This window comes from Littorina saxatilis, linkage group LG11 (assembly GCF_037325665.1).
Source record: "Littorina saxatilis isolate snail1 linkage group LG11, US_GU_Lsax_2.0, whole genome shotgun sequence".
Taxonomy (NCBI): domain Eukaryota; kingdom Metazoa; phylum Mollusca; class Gastropoda; order Littorinimorpha; family Littorinidae; genus Littorina; species Littorina saxatilis.
Window position 1 is genome coordinate 11950535 of NC_090255.1, and position 22489 is coordinate 11973023.

General features: G+C 43.4%; 3 protein-coding genes across 5 annotated transcripts in view; 1 reads left to right on the plus strand and 2 right to left on the minus strand.

The window, feature by feature from the left end:
- LOC138979753 (uncharacterized) overlaps positions 1-5501 on the plus strand; it is a 27208-nt gene extending 21707 nt beyond the window's left edge. For all 3 annotated transcript variants that reach the window (XM_070352490.1, XM_070352492.1, XM_070352491.1), the window contains one exon: positions 3186-5501. In XM_070352490.1, the coding sequence (XP_070208591.1) occupies positions 3186-3520 (335 nt within the window). In that variant the 3' untranslated portion in view covers positions 3521-5501. The remainder of the gene's footprint in view (positions 1-3185) is intronic.
- A 3208-nt stretch (positions 5502-8709) lies between these two features.
- LOC138980845 (piggyBac transposable element-derived protein 3-like) lies at positions 8710-9135 on the minus strand. The gene has a single exon (XM_070353727.1). The coding sequence runs from the start codon at positions 9133-9135 to the stop codon at positions 8710-8712; it is 426 nt and encodes a 141-aa protein (XP_070209828.1).
- Positions 9136-9160: 25 nt separating this feature from the next.
- On the minus strand, positions 9161-9661 carry LOC138980846 (piggyBac transposable element-derived protein 2-like). The gene has a single exon (XM_070353728.1). It carries the CDS (start codon positions 9659-9661, stop codon positions 9161-9163), a length of 501 nt encoding a protein of 166 aa, XP_070209829.1.
- Between the last annotated feature and the right edge of the window lie 12828 nt (positions 9662-22489).

Genomic DNA, 22489 nt, shown 5'->3' on the forward strand with positions numbered 1-22489 from the left:
CAGACAGACAGACAGACAGACAGACAGACAGGGAGAGATAAAGAAAAGGGTATCGGGGAGAAGGAGACTCACAAATAAGATTGACCGATACTCTGGCAACACTCTTTACATCTCAGCAGAAACTACATTTTGTTTCATGCCTGGACATTGTATTTCTCGTTTCTCACACGTTCGCAGAAGATGACGAAAACAGTAATATAAAAATCATTTGAATGCAGACCGTTTTCTTCTTGTTTTGTATGTTTGTTTGTTTGTTTGTTTGTTTGTTTGGTCTGACATTCTGCTTCTTGGGTTGAAACGAAGCATTATGTGTGCAATCATCAAAGTTTATGCATACCAACATTCACCGATGTGCGTGCACGTGCAATAGTTTTACTACGCCAGCGAAGCTACAGCAAGCACTCGCTTCATTTTCATACGCAAGCACGATCCATATTGAATATCAAAACAGCTTGTATAACACATGCACACGTGTTTGCATTGTATTGATTGATTGATTGATTGATTGATTGATTGATTGATCAATCAATCAATCAATATGAAGCTTATATAGCGCGTATTCCGTGGGTACAGTTCTAAGCGCTTGTCGAAGAGTTGTCAACACAGGACTAACACAGAAACTAACATCTGACACGAACCCTATCACACACTAGCAAACCCTGGTAAACATACAACAAACAACTGTTTAACAACAATGTACACATCAATAGCTAGGTCCAAACAAAATAATATTAAGCACAAAGAAAACACCTCTCACAGAGCACAGCACAAGAATGTCTTTTGGGGCACAACACATCACGTCGAACATGAAAGTCGCAGCCAGCTACGGGAAGAACTGAGTCTTCAACTTACCCTTGAACGCATCAAGAGAGGGGCTCTGGCTTGATTGATTGATTGATTGATTGATTGATGCGTCCATTTATTCATTTATTTCTCAGGTGGGTTGCTTCCCTTGATCGTGCGCACCGCTGGGTTGCGACGTGTGACAATCTATACATATAAATAAAAGAGAGTGTCTGTCTGTGTGTGTGTCTGTCTGTGGTCGCCATACCTCTGAGATGGCAAGAGGCAGGAACAAGATAGTGTGCACGTACACTCCCTAGGTGCCGCAGATGTGCACCTGGGTTTTAGTTTCTTGATTCATTGTTTCCTTTCTCAGATTATGGACCTCCCATTTATTGAATAAAGCCTATATGGTGCAAGACCAGTTCGACCACAGACAAAAAAGAGTTATCTCCCTTCACCTCACCTCACCTACGCCTGTGACCCCGTCTGGGGTATAGGCCGCCAATCAGCTCCCTCCATGCATCTCTGTTTTGGGCGAGTAGTTATCTCCCTTACCTTCTAGAAATTTCCGGAACTGTCCAGTTAATTTTTCATTCTTCATTTCTTCCCCTCATAGGAGCAATAGCAAGTCTCTAATATCACTGGCATGATGTGCTTGCTACAGGTGAACAGTAGGCACTGAACTGGTCTTGCACCATATAGGCTGTATTCAATAAATGGGAGGTCCATAATCTGAGAAAGGAAACAATGAATCAAGAAACTAAAACCCAGGTGCACATCTGCGGCACCTAGGGAGTGTACGTGCACACTATCTTGTTCCTGCCTCTTGCCATCTCAGAGGTATGGCGACCACAGACAAAAAAGAGTTATCTCCCTTACCTTCTAGAAATTTCCGGAACTGTCCAGTTAATTTTTCATTCTTCATTTCTTCCCCTCATAGGAGCAATTATAGCGAGTCTCTAATATCACTGGCATGATGTGCTTGCTACAGGTGAACAGTAGGCACTGAACTGGTCTTGCACCATATAGGCTGTATTCAATAAATGGGAGGTCCATAATCTGAGAAAGGAAACAATGAATCAAGAAACTAAAACCCAGGTGCACATCTGCGGCACCTAGGGAGTGTACGTGCACACTATCTTGTTCCTGCCTCTTGCCATCTCAGATGTATGGCGACCACAGACAAAAAAGAGTTATCTCCCTTACCTTCTAGAAATTTCCGGAACTGTCCAGTTAATTTTTCATTCTTCATTTCTTCCCCTCATAGGAGCAATAGCAAGTCTCTAATATCACTGGCATGATGTGCTTGCTACAGGTGAACAGTTATCTCCCTTACCTTCTAGAAATTTCCGGAACTGTCTAGTTAATTTTTCATTCTTCATTTCTTCCCCTTATAGGAGCAATAGCAAGTCTCTAATATCACTGGCATGATGTGCTTGCTACAGGTGAACAGTAGGCACTGAACTGGTCCTGCACCATATAGGCTGTATTCAATAAATGGGAGGTCCATAATCTGAGAAAGGAAACAATGAATCAAGAAACTAAAACCCAGGTGCACATCTGCGGCACCTAGGGAGTGTACGTGCACACTATCTTGTTCCTGCCTCTTGCCATCTCAGAGGTATGGCGACCACAGACAAAAAAGAGTTATCTCCCTTACCTTCTAGAAATTTCCGGAACTGTCCAGTTAATTTTTCATTCTTCATTTCTTCCCCTCATAGGAGCAATAGCAAGTCTCTAATATCACTGGCATGATGTGCTTGCTACAGGTGAACAGTAGGCACTGAACTGGTCTTGCACCATATAGGCTGTATTCAATAAATGGGAGGTCCATAATCTGAGAAAGGAAACAATGAATCAAGAAACTAAAACCCAGGTGCACATCTGCGGCACCTAGGGAGTGTACGTGCACACTATCTTGTTCCTGCCTCTTGCCATCTCAGAGGTATGGCGACCACAGACAGACACACACACAGACAGACACTCTTTTTTATTTATATGTGTAGATGTATAGATGTATAGATTACCGTAGTCCAAATGTGCGGTGTTCTAGTCGACATGTGGTGCTTTGTATACCTTGTGTGTGCGTGGATGTGGAGGTGGACTCTTGGACGTCTTTTTGTTATTGGAATTATGGTTTTTGTTAAATTGTATTGCTGTTGCTGTTGTTGTTGTGTGAGTGAGTTGTGTGTTGGCAGACTTGACTTGACGGATGACTGTTTGCGTTAGTGAGACTGTGATCATTTTTTTTTTTAGTATGCATTCTTATTCTTTTCATTGGAAATGAGTATTGTTACAACATAATTTCCATATGGATTAATAAATTTGAGTTGAGTTGAGTTGAGTTGAGTTGTCTAAGAATTCTGACTGCTTAACAAAACTGTATTTTTTTCATCCAGGTCCTGATTCTTTACAGTACCGAGACGTCCTCCTGTTGGTGCCATCAGAACATTTTAACAGTCAGACACTGCGCATGATAAACAGAATACAGGCCAATGGTGTCCCGGTGCAGATATTATTAAGGCCTTATAATGATGATGAGCTACGCGACGTCGCGCTGGCAGGAAGCAACCAGGTCACAGTTTCTGATTATCAGACTGTTTCTGGCCTTGAGAGACGGGTCGTCATCGGAACGGGGAGCGCGAAAGACGAGAGAGACATGCTGAACCGCTTACACGCTATGTCACGATGCACAGCCCAGCTGGTCTGGATTGGGCCTGTATCCATAAAATAAAAGAATGTTTGAAGGTGAACAAGATGAATATGCTGGTTGGTGACACTCTCCCAAACACACATAAGCATGCATACAGGCACACACACACACACACACACACACACACACACACACACACACACACACACACACACACACACACACACACACAAGCGCGCGTACACACACTCCCACGCACACACACATACACAAACACACGCTCGCACGCACGCACGCATGCACTCACTCACACACATACACACCCACGCGCGCGCGCGCGCGGCTATTAGTTTGTTAGAAAGTAGTCTATAAATTGTTGACATTGATATTTTGTTATGATGATTGTAAAACTTCATGCAAGAATGTTCATTACTGTGTTGAGACATCAACGCCGTTTAAACTTCATGTGTTTGTAACTGCAATAACGTTTAGATCGAATTGGCGTTTCTTATCAATCAAATGCGCTTACACCAGGACACTGAGTGTGTGTTTATTTTTTTTACCATTTGATTGGATTGGATCTATGTTTTGGACTTAATTCTCTAAATGTTGATTATCTAATGGGACCGTTTGGCTGATACAAGCTGGGTTTTTTTTCTTGAGATTGTAATATATATTTCCTTTGCCCTGTGATTTCTATCGAGGTTTGGCCTGGTTATACCTTTAAATGTATATTTCAGCCGCAGGGTTCCAAGTGACATTCTCAATTTGTTTAATGTGTATTGTCGTTATTAAATTCGAGATGTTACACCAAACGCCTTATAGTGTACACTATATTGGGGTGTGCACGTTAAAGATCCCACGATTGACAAAAGGGTCTTTCCTGGCAAAATTGTATAGGCATAGATAAAAATGTCCATCAAATACCCGTGTGACTTGGAATAAAGGCCGCGAAAGGTGAACATTCGCCTAACAGGCTTGAGGTTTGCTGGTCGATGTGAATGCGTGATATATTGTGTAAAAAAATTCCATCTCACACGGCATAAAAGCGCTTTGAACTTCGGATAAGGCGCTATATAAATAAAGAGAATTATTATTATTATATAGTGACTGGTGCAAGTCATTGCCTCTATACATCAAGTAAGCAAAACCTTATGGCACTTTACTAATAATGATGAGAAGGAAAACAGCCGGTCTGTGTTTTAGTGTGAGTAATATCACAGTGTAAATATTGTGTTTTTGTTGTTTTGAAAGGAATTTAAAGGATATAGAAGTATAACAGTGGTTGCAGAGAAGGTTGTTTGTTTGTTTGTTTGTTTGCTTAACGCCCAGCCGACCACGAAGGGCCATATCAGGGCGGTCGCAGAGAAGGTAGATGTGGTAGTTGAGTATAGTTTATTGAATAATTGCCCCAGAATTTAGAGGATACGGTTGAGTCATTAGGTAGGTAAAACTGCGAAGAAGAAATTAATCATGACTAATCGGTCAGTTTAGATTTAACCAGGTAAGTGCACCTAAGTAAACATCAGAGCACGTGCACAGTTAGAGTCGGTCAGGTCGTGATGACAATCCAAAACTGATAGAAGTAAGATTAAAAGAAGTACCAGATGCCATGTTTGACCGATGGGTGGATCAGGCATGTCTTGATTAACTGATGCCCCTTTCTACACAGTCGTTTAAAGGAATATTCTAGAATTAGTTCAGGGTTAAAGTTGATGCAATTTTCCTCGGAATTTTACCACGTGCCTCGTGAAGAAGTCGTTCCCCGAATTGCCGTTGTTTTAATTATCATTTTTTATGAAAAGGTAGACTGTAAAAGAGAGCAAATTTCGTCTCTCGTGGTCAGTCTTCGTCGAAACTTTCGTTGCGCATCAGATCCTTCGAACAGTTTGCTAGCCAGAAATGTGATGCTTACTTATTTTTTACTTGTACTATTTTTGCAGAAATGAATTGACAAGCATTGTTGTTATCATGTTGAAAGCAAGGGCAAGCTGTTGATATTGTTGCTTTTAAATGTTTTGCATAATGCCTTAATTAGTAGAATAAATGTTAAAATTAGTTACTTCACATATCTGTGTTATTTTGAGAGAATGTTTTCCCCCGAAATCGGCATATGCTGCCTGAATGGCGGGGTAAAAACGGGCATACACGTAAAACTCCGTTCGTGCTAAAAACATGAGTGAACGTGGGAGTCTAAGCCCATGAACAAAGAAGAAGAAGAAGAAGAGAGAGAATGTTTGGTGATGCCGTTTCTAGTCTTTCGACTCGAGGCTCCAATGTAGATGTTGTGTCGTACACTGTGGTTATTGAGTAGTTATAGAATCAATGGTTAGGGCATTTTCATTATAATGGTTAGGAAAATCTGAGACACATTGTACCACTTGACAAACAGGGAAAATCTCGTTTGCAACGCAACTGCAGCGTAACGAAATCACAATGATAGGAAATCATTCTTTGTTAATGAAGGTGGAGATTACAAAAAAACATAGATCGCACAATGATCAGATCAATTTAGACAAAATAAATATATTATTTTTAGCATGATAAAACAACAAAACAATAGTGCCACAGTCGTCTGTTTGCTTGCTTGCGCGTGCACGTGTGTGTGTGTGTGTGTGTGCGTGTGTGTGTGTGTGTGTGTGTGTGTGTGTGCTTTTGGGGGTTATTGCGTGCGTGCGTGTGTGTGGCTGTGTGTGTGTGTGAGTGTATGTGTGCGTGCGTAAATGCGTGCGTGTGTGTGTGTGTGTGTGTGTGTGTGTGTGTGTGTGTGTGTGTGTATGTTTTTCTCTGTGTGTGTGTTTGTGTGTGTGTGTGTTCAAGGGTTCTTGTGTCATCGAGTTCCACACATAAACGTTCATAAACAAAGTATCAGAACACAAATACAGCAAATGTCTGTTTTTCGAAGCTCTATATACGGTTGTCGTCGAGCGTACGCACATGTATGTAAATGCCAATGAGAAAAGTTAAGTGATTCTCCATATAAGTATTCTTTTGAGCACAAACCAGCTGACTTCAGCAGTTTGTTCACTGGTAATATTCCCAATTATTCCTGAATTGTTCAATAGTGAATCTGTGTAAAAAATAGGGCTACTTCTCTCAGACCAAATCTCTGATGGAACAATCGTTCCAGCAACACACACAAATATGCCAAGAGAGTATCAGTAAAGTCATTTCTCCTCATTTAAAATACTGTTACTCCAGACGAAATTGTTCATGTTCTTCTTTTTTGTTCATGGGCTGAAGTTGACCGTTTTTATCCCGCCATACGCCGCTTTCGGGGGAAACATGCGTTTTGTTCGCATTTCTATAACCCACCCAACTCTGACATGGACTACATGATCTGTTCCGTGCGCACTTAGTTTCTGCTTGCGTGTACACACAAACAGAAATAAGGTACTAGCAGATCTGCATATAAGTTGACCTGGGAGAGAAGGAAAATCTTCACCCTTAACCCATCAGGCGCGGCCGGGATTCGATTCCGCGACCCAAGTTCCGCATTGGAGGCCCGAATATTATCGACTAGGCCACTGTGCCCGTCTAAACTGATTGTTTCTGCGATGCAAAGTGCAATAGATGCAGGTGGGTTGATCATTTGTGACATGGGTAATTTATTCTTCAGTTTTCTGTTCCAATAATAATAATAGGCCTAATATGGGAGATTTATAGAGCGCTCGTCGTTCTCTAAGCGCTTTACAATGAATTGGTGAGAGGTCAAGGCAGGTGAGGTAGCCCGCACGTTGAACATCTCTCATGCTGGGTATTTTCGTGTTTCTATAACCCACCGAACTCTGACATGAATTACAGGATTTTTTCCGTGCGCACTTGGTCTTGCGCTTGCGTGTACACACGAAGGGGGTTAAGTCACTAGCAGGTCTGCACATAAGTTGACCTGGGAAATCGGAAAAATCTCCACTCTTAACCCACCAGGCGGCAGCGACCGGGATTCGAACACACGACCTTCTAGGAGGCCGACGTCTTACCACCACGCCACTCTTTAAACTACTTAGAAACAAAAACAAATGAGGGAAACCAAACGTCACAAATCATTTTTTAATACTAAACGCTTGTTACACTTTAATCGCATTACATGAATTCATAGGCAATATAATTATAGATCAAAACATTTTTCATAGAGCATCTCACTTGTAAATTATAATCTGCTTAATAAGGGATGAAATCAAGTCGGGTTAAGCTTCTTTTAGCACATAGACATAACTCTAAAAAACAAATCACATTAGGACGTACAACATACATCACAGCCCAAAACAGATTTCGTGAAACATTAAAAGTACCGTTTTTTCGCTGTGTAAGCGATTTAGGTCACAATTAAAAATGTGACCAGGCTTTTGCTTCAAACAGTATTTTATTCAGATACAATTTTTACAATGACATATGTAGTTTATGACATGATACAGGAGCACAAGAAGATAAACGTGTACATGTGCTCTTACAGACAAAAGAAGAAAGGCTTTTGTTTGGATAAGACCATCCCTCCATGTGGACACCTACCAACAGTCAACAATCAACAGTCAACAGTCAACAATCAACAATCAACAGTCAACAGTCAACAGTCTGGATGTGTTACTGTGCACAGTGGGATTTTCTGTCACTAAAATAATGTTGTAAAAGCATCTGTTGTCAATTTTGCACACAAAAACCTCATAAACAAACTTCAAACGCAGCACTGAAAGCCGTCAGGATGTTGTTTTGTTGGTATGTGTCAAAGTGATGGGATTAACAGCTATTGTGTTTTCAGCGTAGCAATACGGTCCGATATTTAGCCCCTTTTTGCCGAGATTTTTTATTTTTTATTTTCTTGCGTTTTTTAATAGCAAATAAAATTCTAAGACACAATATGTATTTCTTTTCTGATTTTTTTACTTTTTCTTGTGTCTACAGCATTTTTTTCAAGCGTCCTTTAAAAAGGACGCTAGGATCGGGAGGGTAGAGGTTTATCAAACATATACAATAGTGAAAGGAACAAGTTTCTACAAGTTTTCAATGAAATTTATTAACACAAACACTTGTTTTCAAAAAAGTTTGTAACTTTCGGTTTATAAACAATACAAAGTAACGGATTAACTGTCCATTATTTAAAAAAAATAAACAAACAAAAAAACAAAAACAACCTCTGAACATGGTGCAAGTCACTCTCCTGTTACCCTGCCAATGTGAATAATCTGTGCAAACAAAATTGCTTTCAACGATTTTTGTACAGCTCGTCAGAGCTTTTCACTTTCATTGTGAGTGGTCAAGTGGTCAGTTACCGATTACACAGGAGTATGAAATGCCACAAAACAGTACTTTCGGTGCAGAGGGACATTGCACTTCAGGCAGATTTGTTTGACCTTTTTGCCACATTGTGCGCATCTTCTCTGCTTGGAGATGTGCTCCACCAGGTGATCCAACCCATCACATCTGATTGCTGGTGGAACTCTTCTGTCCAGCTTTGCCACACGTCCGACAGGATGGTTAGGGAGCTCCAGACGGGCAGCAGCGTGTGACCTCTTGAGGTAGATGTCCGCGATGGCACGCCGAACTGCCAGAAGATCCATGGGAATGTACTCTGAGGCAGGTGTTGCCCTGTACATGTGCCATGTTTGCTGCACACACAGGTCAAGACAGAAGCTGAAAATGGCCCACCACCATTTCTTGGATCGTATGGAGACTCGGTATTTGGCAATGTTCTGGTCCATTCTGTCGCACCCGCCCATTGTCTTGTTATAGTGTTTGATCAGGAAGGGCTGCGAGATCTTGACTCGTTTCTTTCTCTGCCTTGGACCACCGGGAGGCTGACTGCAGAGGGTTGACTCCTGCTGCATTGGAGACAGCGTTGACGATGTTGTTGTCGTTCCATCGAACCACTATCACTCCTGTGTTTTCGGCCTGTTGAAAGTCGTAAGTGTCTCTCTTGGTATTCTTCATTTCATTGATTGACTTCAGTGGGCACTGCTCGGTCCTGTTGGCACGAACCGTTCCTGTACATCCAATCTTCTTGCTCGTGAGGACGTCAACAAGCTTCAGACTTGTAAACAGGTTATCAAAGGTCAGATGGTAACAATCTTCCGGCTCCTCTTCCTCCAGCTCAGAGATGAGGTCAACCACCACGGCTCCACCCATTCCAATGCCTGGATACTCATCTGCATTAGCTTGCCTGCCTTTTGCTCCTTGGTAGGGTTCAAACTGGACGCAGTACCCATGGGGTGTGGCCAGCACCCACATCTTGTATCCGAAGCGTATAGGCTTCCCTCTAATGAATTGCTTTGCATCGTGTCTCCCATAGTATGGGATCATGCTCTCGTCGATACTCAAATGTTGTTGCTTCATGATTTTTTTGAAGTACATGAGGCATCTCTCATTGAGCATGGTAATCAATGGCCTGATTTTGGCCATATCCATCACCACCACTGTTCTCCTCTCCCAATGTAGTTCTGCCACTGAGTCCCACAATAGTAGCTGTGGCACTGGCAGTCAGTTGTCGTCCGGACAAGGTGTGGACAGCACACTCCCCATCTTCTTCACCACTAACTTCATCAGTCAACTCATCAACTTCAGGAGGGTCGAGAAAGATGTCAGCTCTTTGAAATAAGTCATCATCTTCAAGCATATCTATTACCTCGTTCACAGTGAATCTGAAACAAACCCAACCCGTACATGAAAAAACCTCTGGCCATTTAGCCCTAGCGTCCTTTTTAAAGGACACCAGATCGAAACTGCCTATAACACAAACTATGGACTATATTCACAAAAAGAAAAATATGTTTCTAGATTATGCCTTTGTCTTCAAATTACCTTCAGTAATGATATTAAAAATGTTGATAATTACACAAATATAGCCTTACCTTCTTTTGGAACTCATCTTGATCTGCTCAGCATGTGGATTTTGAATGCTGTCCACCATGACACTTTACTGCCAAAAGAGATAACTTTCTCCAACTCAGCTTCTGAAACGTTGTTACCTCCCTTACACCAATCAGTGACTTAGACCTTTCTCAGAGTCTGTGTTGTAAATCAGGTGGGGAAAATGTAAGCGTCCTTTTTAATATGTATGTATGTATGTCTGTGGTAGAAACTTTAACATTTTTGGCTAAACACCGAAATACTCATTTCACGTGGTTAATTTTCAAGCACCATCTTCAAATTATTGAAGCAATGATCAACATTGTGTCGGCATGTGTGTAGTTAAAGCGTGTATCCAAAGAAAACGGGTGGTGGGGGGTTTTGAAGGGGTACAAGCAGTTGACTGGTTTGTGTCGTGTTTGGCATGTAGACGGCAGGTCAGGTGTCAAGATCAGGTCAGGGGTCGCGCGAAGGATTGTGGTCCAGTTCTCACCTCGCCAATTCGCCGGGGAAGACGATTTCATGTTGTTCGGTTTCTAAGCTCCAGAAAAGTAAATAAAGAAGATACCAAAGGGAGATTTCCTACAATTTGATCTGCACAGCGTGTTTCCAATGTCCACGCGAGGAAGAGCTGTCGAAAGCGCGGCAGTCAGTGTCGATCTTGCAGCCGTATCCCGGTAAGTTCAGAGACAGATCTAGTGTCTCCCACTCTGATAACGTGTCACCTACTGTTAATCCGTTTTGTTTTAATTTCTTTTTATTTCAGCAGACACGGATGTCAAACACAGTGCTAGGCAGTCACCTCTAGTGAAATGAGTTGATCTAAAGTGCCTGTAATGTTTGGATGTCTTTGCTCGTGGTTCGATTTATGTGAATTTCAAGACTTGCAGTAGAGTCTCAAGTTAAGTTTACTCTGCCCGAAAAAAAACTGTCCACCATTTACTTGAACATGCAGATATAAGGAAACGGAATGAATCTGTTCCCAAAGTCAAAATGATCACGATTTTTTCCTCAGATTCAAAACATGCACTGTCATGGTTTTGTCTGTACAATTTAGTAAGTCTTAAGTACTTTGCAACAACTTCCTTGAACGTGAAAGACAGTTTTTGAATGCTAGATCTGTATCGCGTTTCATTCCAGACTCGATCCTCTCTTTGATTGTAGATCTACTGTTTGCTGTGTACGCACTATCATATGATTCGCTATGTAACGTTTGGTAAGCTTACCTTGCAACAGCTTTCTTGTCTTTGTTGGCATTTCTGGCTGTGTTGACCGTCAGAATTATTTTAAGAACCAGGCTGCTGCAGTCGACATGTTTCGCATATTGTAGGGTTACCATGCTGCATAGGTAAAGTGGCTTGTATAACCTGACTATTCTGTTTCAAAACACTGTTTATATTTGTGTAGGTTGTAGTCATCATAACTAATCGCATTTTGCCATTTGTTTCAGAAAGGAGGTTAACCTACAAGATCGATGCTATGTCAGATATATGCCTCAGCCACATGAAGACTTCCGAATTTAGATCTACTCGGCATGGTGACAAGTCTTGATGAAAAGTATAGGACTGAGGACAGCAGTGGAAAAAGTGCCCACATGGCAGGTACCTAACCTATTACCCTAGTCATTTTTATCTGTTTGCCTTCTTTTGAAAATTATACATGGAGTTGATATGATGCGTTAGTTTTAACTGTGTGTGTGTGTGTGCGTGTGTGTGTGTGTGTGTTTGTGTGTGTGTGTGTTACGGAGTGAGTGAGTTTGTGTTATGTTACTGTTTGTTGATTTCTTACGGGAGCCTTGAAGGCTTCGCCTCTTGTTAACCTTGACTTAAGGCATCTGCAGTCAAGCTGTCTTTCGGGGATTGAAACACTGTGTCTCAGACAACAGTCGGTTTGACGTTGGCGCGGATAAATCGCAGGAAGAGGAAAAATATGAGAGTCAAGAAGAGAGGGGGGGGGGGGGTGGTCGTGATGAGGAGGTTTGTGGAAGGGAGGGGCTACTTCAGAAGGCGCAGACACACCGTTCGGCGTAAAGAGATCTATGATTTCGAATACCTTAAATAACCGGTCAACCAATGGGATCAAATCTTGCAAGAGGTGGGTTTTGGGAGGAGGGGGTTCGGGGAAGGAACAGGCTACTTCGAACATCCCCCCACCCCTCTCCTCACACACTCACACACACACACACACACACACACACACACACACACACAAACACACACACACACCCTCACACACACACACACACTCACACACACACACTCGTAGGCATACACACACCCCCAGAGACACACACACACACACACATACACATACATCGATATACCAACACACATGTATATGTTAGGCGCGTTTGAGCGATCTGCGCGATCGCGCGATCGCGCTGCGCGTTTGGTGGATCGATCAAACGCGCACACATCGATCGATGTGTGCGCGTTTGATCAATACAAAGAATACAAGAATCGTTAAAACGCGCAGCTCTTATATACTTGCGCATTTGGACGATCCGTCTCACAAATCACCATACTACGCACACACACGTCTGCTGGCAATGACCGGAAGTTATGACCGGAAGTAGGCCTAGCTATAAGTGTCTAAACAACAATCTGTAAGACATTTTAAAAAAGAAGAAAAAATGGGATTATATTGTACCAAACACTTAGACTACCTCAAAGACATCACATCACAGGTATATATGCGTCGAGGTTGCACCTGATCATCCATTTCACATGTATTACCTCATTGAGTGTTTAATTGTCCTTTAATAGCAAATGATTTAAAAGTTCAGCTGTTTTCATGAGATGTCAGAGGGATGGACAGAGATGAGGAAGGAGGGATTGGGGGGAGAGACTGAGAGACTAAGAGAGAGACTGAGAGAGAGAGAGAGAGAAAGTGTGTGTGAGAGAGAGAGAGAGAAGAGAGAGAGAGACAGAGAGCAGAGAGGAGAGAGACAGAGAAGAGAGAGACTGAGACTAAGAGAGAGAGAGAGAGAGAGATCTTTGAACTTTTGAACTTTGAACTTTATTACAGGAAAGATAGCATTAGGTCCGTAGGACCTTTCAGGCTTACACAGAGAGAGAGAGAGAGAGAGAGAGAGAGAGAGAGAGAGAGAGAGAGAGAGAGAGAGAGAGAGAGAGAGAGAGAGAGATCCTGAGAGACTGAGCGACTAAGAGAGAGAGAGAGAGAGAGGGAGAGAGAGAGAGACTAAGAGAGAGAGAGACAGAGAGAGAGAAGAGAGAGCGATAGAGAGAGAGAGAAGAGAGAGAGAGACTAAGAGAGACGGAGAGAGAGAGAGAGAGAGTGAGAGACTAAGAGAGAAAGAGAAAGAAACATTGAAACATAGAACTGTATTACAGGAAAGATAGCATTAGGTCCGTAGGACCTTTCTTCCAGCTAGTCCTGATCTAAGCAAAATGGTTATAATCGAAATGGGAATACATAGGAACAAACTTTTTATGATGAAACGCAGACACACGCAATAATAGTAATATAAGAATAAGATCATAAGACTAGAGAGAGAGAGAGAGAGAGAGAGAGAGAGAGAGAGAGAGAGAGAGAGAGAGAGAGAGAGAGAGAGAGAGAGAGAGAGAGAGAGAGAGAGACTGTTTGAAAGATTGAGAGGCCTGACAACAAACAAATCAAAAACGTTGTTGGGGTATATTTCGGAACATTCCTGTATTTGAAACTTCCGGCGTGCGATGTGTGTGTGTGGTAGGGACTTACTTTGTGACAGATCGTCCAAATGCGCAAGTATAAGAGCTGCGCGTTTTAACGATTCTTGTATTCTTTGTAGCCTATTCTTTGCATCGATCAAATGCGCACACATCGATCGATGTGTGCGCGTTTGATTGATCCACCAAACGCGCAGCGCGATCGCGCGATCGCGCAGATCGATCAAACGCGCCTAACATATACACACAAAAACCACTCACAAACGCACACACACACACACACACACACACACACACTAATACGCACGCACACACGCACACACACACACACACACACACACACACACACACATACAGGCTCTGCACAGCGAGTAAAATACAAGTTACCAAATCTCTCTAACTTTTCTCACAACAAACACACATTTTGATTATTTGCATGACACTTAATTCCTTCCTCGCCCCCCTTCCTCGATCATCTATCAATCTCCCCCTCCCTTCCTTACCTCCCAATACCATCTTTTTCCCCCGACCTTCACCTTGTCGTACAACAATCAGGCTGTCCTAGGAGTTTGGGGATTGTGTCCGCTTCCTTCCTCCCTACCCTTATTTTTTTCATCCAACCCCCCCCCCCCCCCCCCTCATTCTCTTTCTGTCCTCTCTTCCTCCCGCGATCTCGGATCGCTATTAAGGTTGTAAGGACGTTAACAAAGATAAAGGTCAAGGTAGTCCCATAACCATGTTTGAACATAGGGGAGCGAGATAGGCCCTATTTGAGATCTCAGCGGGGAGAGAAATTCAAGTTTTACGCCCTCACGGCAAAGCCATATAGGGGCATGTTCCCGGGTTTTAACCCGACTTTAGATGAGATACACAAGTGTATGCGTGTTTAGGTGGTATCAGCCATCTGCACTTATGGCAGAATTGATTGGGTGATTGAGGTCTTTTACGTGCCACTGTCACAGTGGTGACACGGGAGTGGGAGATGGAAACCGTCTCTGGGTCTGCACATAAGGTTGACCTGTGTCCGTCCCGGCCCGGATTCGAACCAGCGACCTCTCGATCACAAGTCCAGTGCTCTACCACCTGAGCTACCCGGGAGATCTCAGCTTTTCTAGGGCCAGCTTTATACGGACGGTGCCCATCTCCTCTCCTTCGCTGCCTTTGCTTTTCCTGGACCTGAGTAGGCTCAGGTACACATTTCCATCTTGAATGGATCGACTGGAGAGCGCTCGGAAAAATCGGGATGATTATTTTCTCCCCGAGTGGGGGTCGAACCCCGATCGCCAACGTGAGAGGCGAGCGCTTTAGCCACTGTGTCACTCCAGTTCTCGATACAGGTTGTAGGGACGTTGAGAAGCCAACTCTTTGCATTGTTGCGCATAACATTCACGCTCTCCCAGGATGTCGAGGATGCGTGTGTCGCGCGTGCCTCGCAGGAGGTTTGCCGCTCTTCCTGCAGGATCTCCGCATGGCGGGAACACCGTACTTGAACAGCATGAACAGACACAGCAAACCCAGGAGCACGCCCACAATGATGGCGCCGATGACCCAGTCTTCCTTGGTGCCTCCAAACGCCGCTATGTTCTTGGAGGTGGTTGGTCGTGGCGTTGTTGTCGTGGTGGTGGTGGAGGTGTTGAGGTGGTCTATGGTGAAAGCGGGGTTAGTGGTGGGTGCTGGTGTGGTGAGACATTTCTGTAATACAAAAACGTAAAGAAAGTTGACGTACACTCTTCAAAAAAAGTTAAGGATCACTTTTTTACAAGCACGCCACACAAAACAGACAAGCCGAATTCTTTCATTTTTATAAAATTATATAATTGAACAACCAAGGAGTAATGACAAACAAAGCAAAGATCGAACGCGGCAGCGACAATTTAGCTAGAGTGTGTCCTCCGTTGTGTGCCAGGCATTCAACACATCGTTGGCGCATGGAGTGGATCAGGTTAATAATAATAATAATGCAAACTTTTATAGCGCTATTCTAGAAAAATGTCTACTCTTAGCGCTTTACAATACATACATCGACCAAGCATACTATACACGCACAGGCAAAGAAACCGACCAAACATAACCAACAAACTATACATGCACAGGCAAAGAAAGCGACCAAACATACAATACACGCACAGGCAAGATAACGACCAAACATAAACAAACATACTATGACCAAACATAACCAACATACTATACGCGCGCAGGCAAAGAGAACAATCAGCACATGTAATAATTACTGACAACTAATAATGCAGGCATACAATGACAGTCCAATACACAGCCTAAGCACAAGAACCACAGTAGGCTTCTATATAAAAACGTGTCAACGGTACTATTTACACACACTCACACAGTGCTGACACAAAGCGCAGAAAATATATATACACGTTATTTTAGGCGCTAGGTAGGGGGTGAGGTGGGGCGGGATGGGGTGGGTGGGGAGATGCTGGGGGGGAAATCACTTGCGCTGAAAGAGGTGTGTTTTGAGATTTGTCTTGAATGTAGTGAGAGAATCTGTGTGTCTGAGAGGCAGTGGTAATCTATTCCAGGTCACAGGGGCTTGATAGGCGAAGGACCTCTCGCCACATGTTTTTGTTTGCACTGTGGGGAGTCGGAAGAGTCGAGTGTCGGCGGCGGAGCGAAGCTGACGAGAGGGGGTGTAGAGATTGAGGAGTTCTGACAAGTATTCTGGGGCAGAACCAGAAACGACGGCAAAAGAAAGAGAGGAGAGTTTGTATTCGATCCTTTTAGTGATTGGCAGCCAGTGTAGAGAGTGAAGAAGGGGTGTGGCGTGTTCATACTTGGAAGATTTGAAGACCAGGCGGGCAGCGTTATTTTGGATCCTTTGAAGTCTATCTAAAAGGTACTTAGGGAGACCGGCCAGAAGAGAATTGCAATAATCTATCTTTGAGAGGACTAAAGAACACACTAACGTTTTGGTTGCATCAGCGGTGAGGTAGTGACGGACTGAACTAATCTTGCGCAGCTCTAGATAGGCGGACTTGCAGATGTTAGAGATGTGTTTTTGGAAAGAGAGGTTGCATATGAATGCTCTGGGAACTCCATTCCACTCCTGCTGGAGCCATTGCAGCAGTTGACCCAGATTGGCAGGAGGAGGGTGGTGTTGCTGTACCCGACGACAAAGCTCGTCCCACATGTGCTCTTTGGGGTTCAGGTCCGGGCTGTTGGCTGGCCACAGCATCCTGTTGACCCTGGCCTGCTGGATGAAGGTGTTTACAGCTGCAGAGCGATGGGGAGGTGCGTTGACATCCTGTACAGTATATGCTCTCGTTATGACTGTGCGCGTGCTTGACTCTGATCGAAGACTTATAAATGCATACATAATTTGTGACTAAAATGTATGTTTGAAATAGTTGACAGGTAGGTACATATTTGTCAAAAGACAATTGTCCATGCTGATGTGTTCGTTAGTGTTATTGTTACTAAAGAACGAAGAGCCAACTTCCTTCGCAACAAAAACGTAAGCGACAGGCGGCAGAACTAGCAACGCTCATTAAAAACACGAATATACTCAGCATGTATCCACCCCACCCCCCCGACCCCCCCCCCCCCAAAAAAAAAAAACACACAAAAAACAGACACACACAAAAACAAATAAACCAACAACAACAACAACAACAACAACAACAACAACAACAACAACAACAAGCGAGTTTATATCCCTCCCGGGAAGTGCGGGTACAACAACAATGAATGTTCGTTAGAAGCAGGAAAAGAACAGGGAACAGAAAACTAGCACTGACCGTCCCGTATATAGTGACCCAAGTCGATTTTTTTACTCCTCATGGGCACCGGTCTTTTTTGCCTTTGTCTGTGGCGTAGGCCGGGAATCTTGTCGCCTGCCCAGGTGTGAAGGCTGCCGTTGTGACGATAGCTCGCGCTCCCGATGGCAGGACCTCCACACCAGGGCCGGACCCTGAAACGCGTGCAGTATGACGTCATCGTCATAACGTCATCGGGGCTCGGCTATCGTCGTTGACGTTTTTCTTTGCATCAACATATATTGAATAATTTCGAGAGCTTTGTTGTTTATCTTCGTAGACGGGCGAAGTGGCGCAATGGTAAGACGTCGGCCTCCTAATCGGAAGGTCGTGAGTTCGAATCCAGGCCGCGGCTGCCTGGTGGGTTACGGGTGGAGATTTGTCCGATCTCCCAGGTAAACTTATGTGCATACCTGCTAGTGCCTTATCCCCCTTCGTGTGTACACGCAAGCACAAGACCAAGTGCGTACGGAAAGGATCATGTAACATGTAATCCATGTCAGAGTTCGGTGGGTTATAAAAACACGAAAATACCCAGCATGCTTCCCCCTAAATCGGCGTATGGCTGCCTGAATGGCGGGGTTAAAACGGTCATACACGTACAAACCCACTCATGCAAACACATGAGTGAACGTGGGAGTTTCAGCCCATGAACGGAGAAGAGGAAGAAGAAGTTTATTTTCGTCATAAAATGGCATTAATATTGTTTGTGTTATTCTAATGTCTTTTTTCAACTTCTTTGTCGTTGCTGTGAGTATCGACATCATATTCATTATGATGAGGATCATCATCATTATTAGAGCTGGACCTATAGTGTATGAGAGGGAGGGGCTTCGAAAAAAAGGCACGGGTAAAGGTACAAGGGTTGGTCTGGCGGTCGTTGCTGCTGGTCAGATATAACACTTGAAAGGGGTTCTTTAGGTCTCTTCTTCCAAACCCCGGACCCCCCCCCTCCCCCGCCCCTTTATTAGATCCAGCCCTCCATGATGATGATGATGATGATGATGGTGAGGTGTCCGCAATATGCATAAAAGAGTATATATCTATTCATTTATCTACTGCGCTCGATCTGTTCTCCTATTTCACTGTGTGCGTGTGTGTGTGTGTGTGTGTGTGTGAGTGTGTGTGTCACTGTGTGTGTGTGTGTGTGTGTGTGTGTGTGTGTGTGTGTGTGTCTGTGTGTGTGTTTGTGTGTGTGTGTGTGTGAGTGTGTGTCCTTGTAAAAAAAAGTTCAGTGCAGCTCAGCTCGCTATATTAGATTCCCTCGCGGCGAGAATTGCCTAAGAAACGCTACTTCCTCGCGACACTCGCCAAATTTAGCGTCTAAGAAACGGAGGACTGGCTGAACAAAAGCAGTACAAAACATTGGAAGGAGAAAGGCCCAGCGATATGACGGCTTACTAGTGCCAAAACCTCATAATTGTAATTATTAAGGGAAAATTACTAATTTTCCCTTGATAATTACCATTTTCACGTGTTAATTTAGTAATTTTCCAGGGAAAATTAGTAACTTTCACCTGTTAATTACTAATTTTTAGTTTTGGCTCACTTCCTGACGGATTGCTAGTGCCAAAACTAAAAATTAGTAATTTTCCCGTGAAAGTTAGTAATTAACACGTTTAGTTTTTGCCCGCTTCTTGACGGATTACTAGAGCCAGAACTAAAAATTACTCTTTTCACGTGAAAATTACAAATTTTCGTGCGAAAGTTAGTAACTAACACGTGAAAATGAGTAATTAACAAGGAAAAATTAGTAATTATCAGTGTTCATCGGTAACTTTCAGTTTTGGCACAACCGTGCTGGCTATGCGCATGCGCGCTAAATCTTCAACGAATCAGCGCTCACTTCCGCAGCGCGCTTTTTTCTCACTCTGCAGGGCGAAGGACTGGCGAGAAAAAGGTACGGTTTTCCATTCATTATTATGATGATACGTGTCTGTGAAAAGTTTGATAAGATACCAGTAAGTGAGATTAGTTACATGCTTACGCAAGCTTCTTCTTCTCACTAAGTTTAGACTGCCACTTGACGCATTAAATTCATTTTCTCAACCAACTGATAGTCTACTTTCGATCGTTGTTGGTCAATCAGTGCACGAGTATTTTCAACTACTTGCGTTGTAACTTGTACCTTCAGTGCCTTCATTGCGTGATATATCGTATACACATCATAGCAAAGTATGATTCTGGTGACATTTAGTGGCGAAATGTGTCTCCATGATACGTATGGCTTGTGTCCTTGTGTTGATCAAACAAAACAAGCTCGGTTTACAAACCGAAACTAGGTTTCTGATTCAACCACAGGCGGAAGGTATCGTTCACTGGTCCACTACTTAGTCTTTCTATGTAAGTAGTGGTCCAGTGAACGATACCTTCCGCCTGTGATTCAACCAGCCCAATTCTGATTTGGCCTTGTTGATCTTTTAAACTCCACACCGAAAAGCCCCCCCCCCTCCACCCTCCATTAGCACTGATGGTCGGACAAAGTTAGTTTATATTCAAATTTGTTCATAAAAAAGGGTACCAGCTGTTTGCAGTTAAGTCCACGTAAAGTGAAATGTTATTGAATTAAAGCTTTTTATGATTTTAACTTTCGTGAAAAATCATAGCAATTTCAAAATCAATTTTCCAAAACATATTTACAAAAAACATGAAAAAGTTTAGCATCAAATTATAGCACATCAGGGCACTGCTGGCCGATTGTCTCCCCTGCCCTTCTGTTGGGTCAAACAAAGGGGCAAAATACATATTTACAACAAGAAAACGTTTAGTATCAGATAGCCCGGCCGGGCAAGGCTGACTGGTTGTCTCTCCTGCCCTTCAGATGGGTCAAACGAAGGGATTTAACATAGCAAATTAAACATCAATTTACCAAAACATATTTACAAGGAAAAAACAAAACAAAAAAGTTTCGCGTCAAATGGCCCAGCAGGGCAGCTGATTATCTCCCCTGCCCTACTGTTGGGTGAAACAATGGGGGCATTCTGCGGGTCACAGAAAGAAACCAAGCCGAAATACAGAAACTGATAACAATAGTAGAATGAGCCAGGGGATTACTTCCCTTGACCCGACCCTAAGGGTCAATCAGGTCAACCAGGTTAGTAAGTCTACCCGAGAACAAAAATGCCAGATGCCACAGTCGCGGGCTACTCAACCCAAACCACTCAGGGCGAAGGGAAGTAGGCTGTGGACCGATGCGATCTGTGGACTAAAGCTTACGTTTCGGTTCCAGACCAATCAATGACGGTACTGCACCGAAGCTCAAACGGTGGTGTCAGCTCACCCTGGCATGGCATGCAAGAAAAACAACAGCGAAATGTAGAGCAGGAAATTGATCCGAACATACAAATTATCTCTCTTGACTATTACAATGGACATCAACCAGCGACATGAAACAAAGCTCCAGCGCCATAAAGTTACAAAATGCATGCCTCCATTAATAAAATGGAGGAGGGGTGGGTGGCGGAAAAATGTTCACCAAATACGAAAACTTGACCTTTCAGCTTGCTGGAATCTTGCGTAGTGACGCTAAGCTAAGCTCTGTGCGGGGCACTGTCCGCCGCATCGGTCAGTTCCAGCGGTCCGCTACGAGCCAATCAAAGAAAGGCGCATGCAATCACACAAACTGCCCATCGCCACGCGAACGTGGCGAGAAGTTCTTTTGTGTAAGTGCATGTGCTAACAAACTGAATTACAGCTGGTTACTGTCCATCAGAGCTGTATTGAACACGCACTCATCCGTTCGTTCCATTCTTATCAGTCACTCCCACAAATTATATGTCCACACCAGCTGTTTGCAGTTAAGTCCACGTAAAGTGAAATGTTATTGAATTAAAGCTTTTTATGATTTTAACTTTTGTAAAAAATCATAGCAATTTCAAAATCAATTTTCCAAAGCATATTTACAAAAAACATGAAAAAGTTTAGCATCAAATTATAGCACAGCAGGGCACTGCTGGCCGATTGTCTCCCCTGCCCTTCTGTTGGGTCAAACAAAGGGGCCATACACACTTCCCTTTTGCCTTAAAATAATAAAAAAAAGAAGTGTTGACCCCACAGAAGGTAGGGAATGAGGTGGACTGAACTGCAAATTACCTGAGCTTGCTTTTAACTGTACACAATGCAAAAATACACAGTTCTGGACTTCCGTTATCTCCCGTGTCTCGGGGCGATCTTTTGTGTCCGTGAAGTACCAGGCCTGAGAACCCTCGAGACCTGCAACATAAGAAAACAACACCGCGGCAGAGAAAAGCTTGTGTATTGCATATCCAGTAACGTAAAGTTCAGTGTACCAAGGATGGACTGCAGATCTCTTAACTGTACTTTTTTGCTTTCGCAGGCAAGCCTGAATAGCAGTTTGACATTTGACTAACTTGTCTAGCGGGAGTCTGATCTCCATTCGTCCACCACTGTGGGATCGTCTAAAGCTGACTTCAAATTTGTTGGGTTTGACATAGGCTAAAGAACCCTTGTAGCCAATGTCGAAACCATCCTTAAAAACTATAACCTTCGTGGTTGAAAACGACGTTAAACACCAAATAAAGAAAGAAAGATCCTTAAAAACCTGAAACTAATCTGTTAGCGAGATCCGGCCTGTAGCCTTCGAGCCACTTTTGCAATGGCTCACTTTGAACCGGTGTTGGGCCCGCCCCAAATCTTCTGTTTGATTTTTAATGGTACCAGTGATGGTAGGCCCAGCGCGGCTGATGTAAACCCTCCAGACGTACCTGCTATGTGTTCGGTGACTGCAAACGTGGCTGCAGTGCAGG

Excerpts from the sequence above, each read along its gene's own strand:
- LOC138980846 (XM_070353728.1), bottom strand. The coding sequence starts at position 9,661 with ATGTGGGTGCTGGCCACACCCCATGGGTACTGCGTCCAGTTTGAACCC.
- LOC138980845 (XM_070353727.1), bottom strand. The coding sequence starts at position 9,135 with ATGGACCAGAACATTGCCAAATACCGAGTCTCCATACGATCCAAGAAA.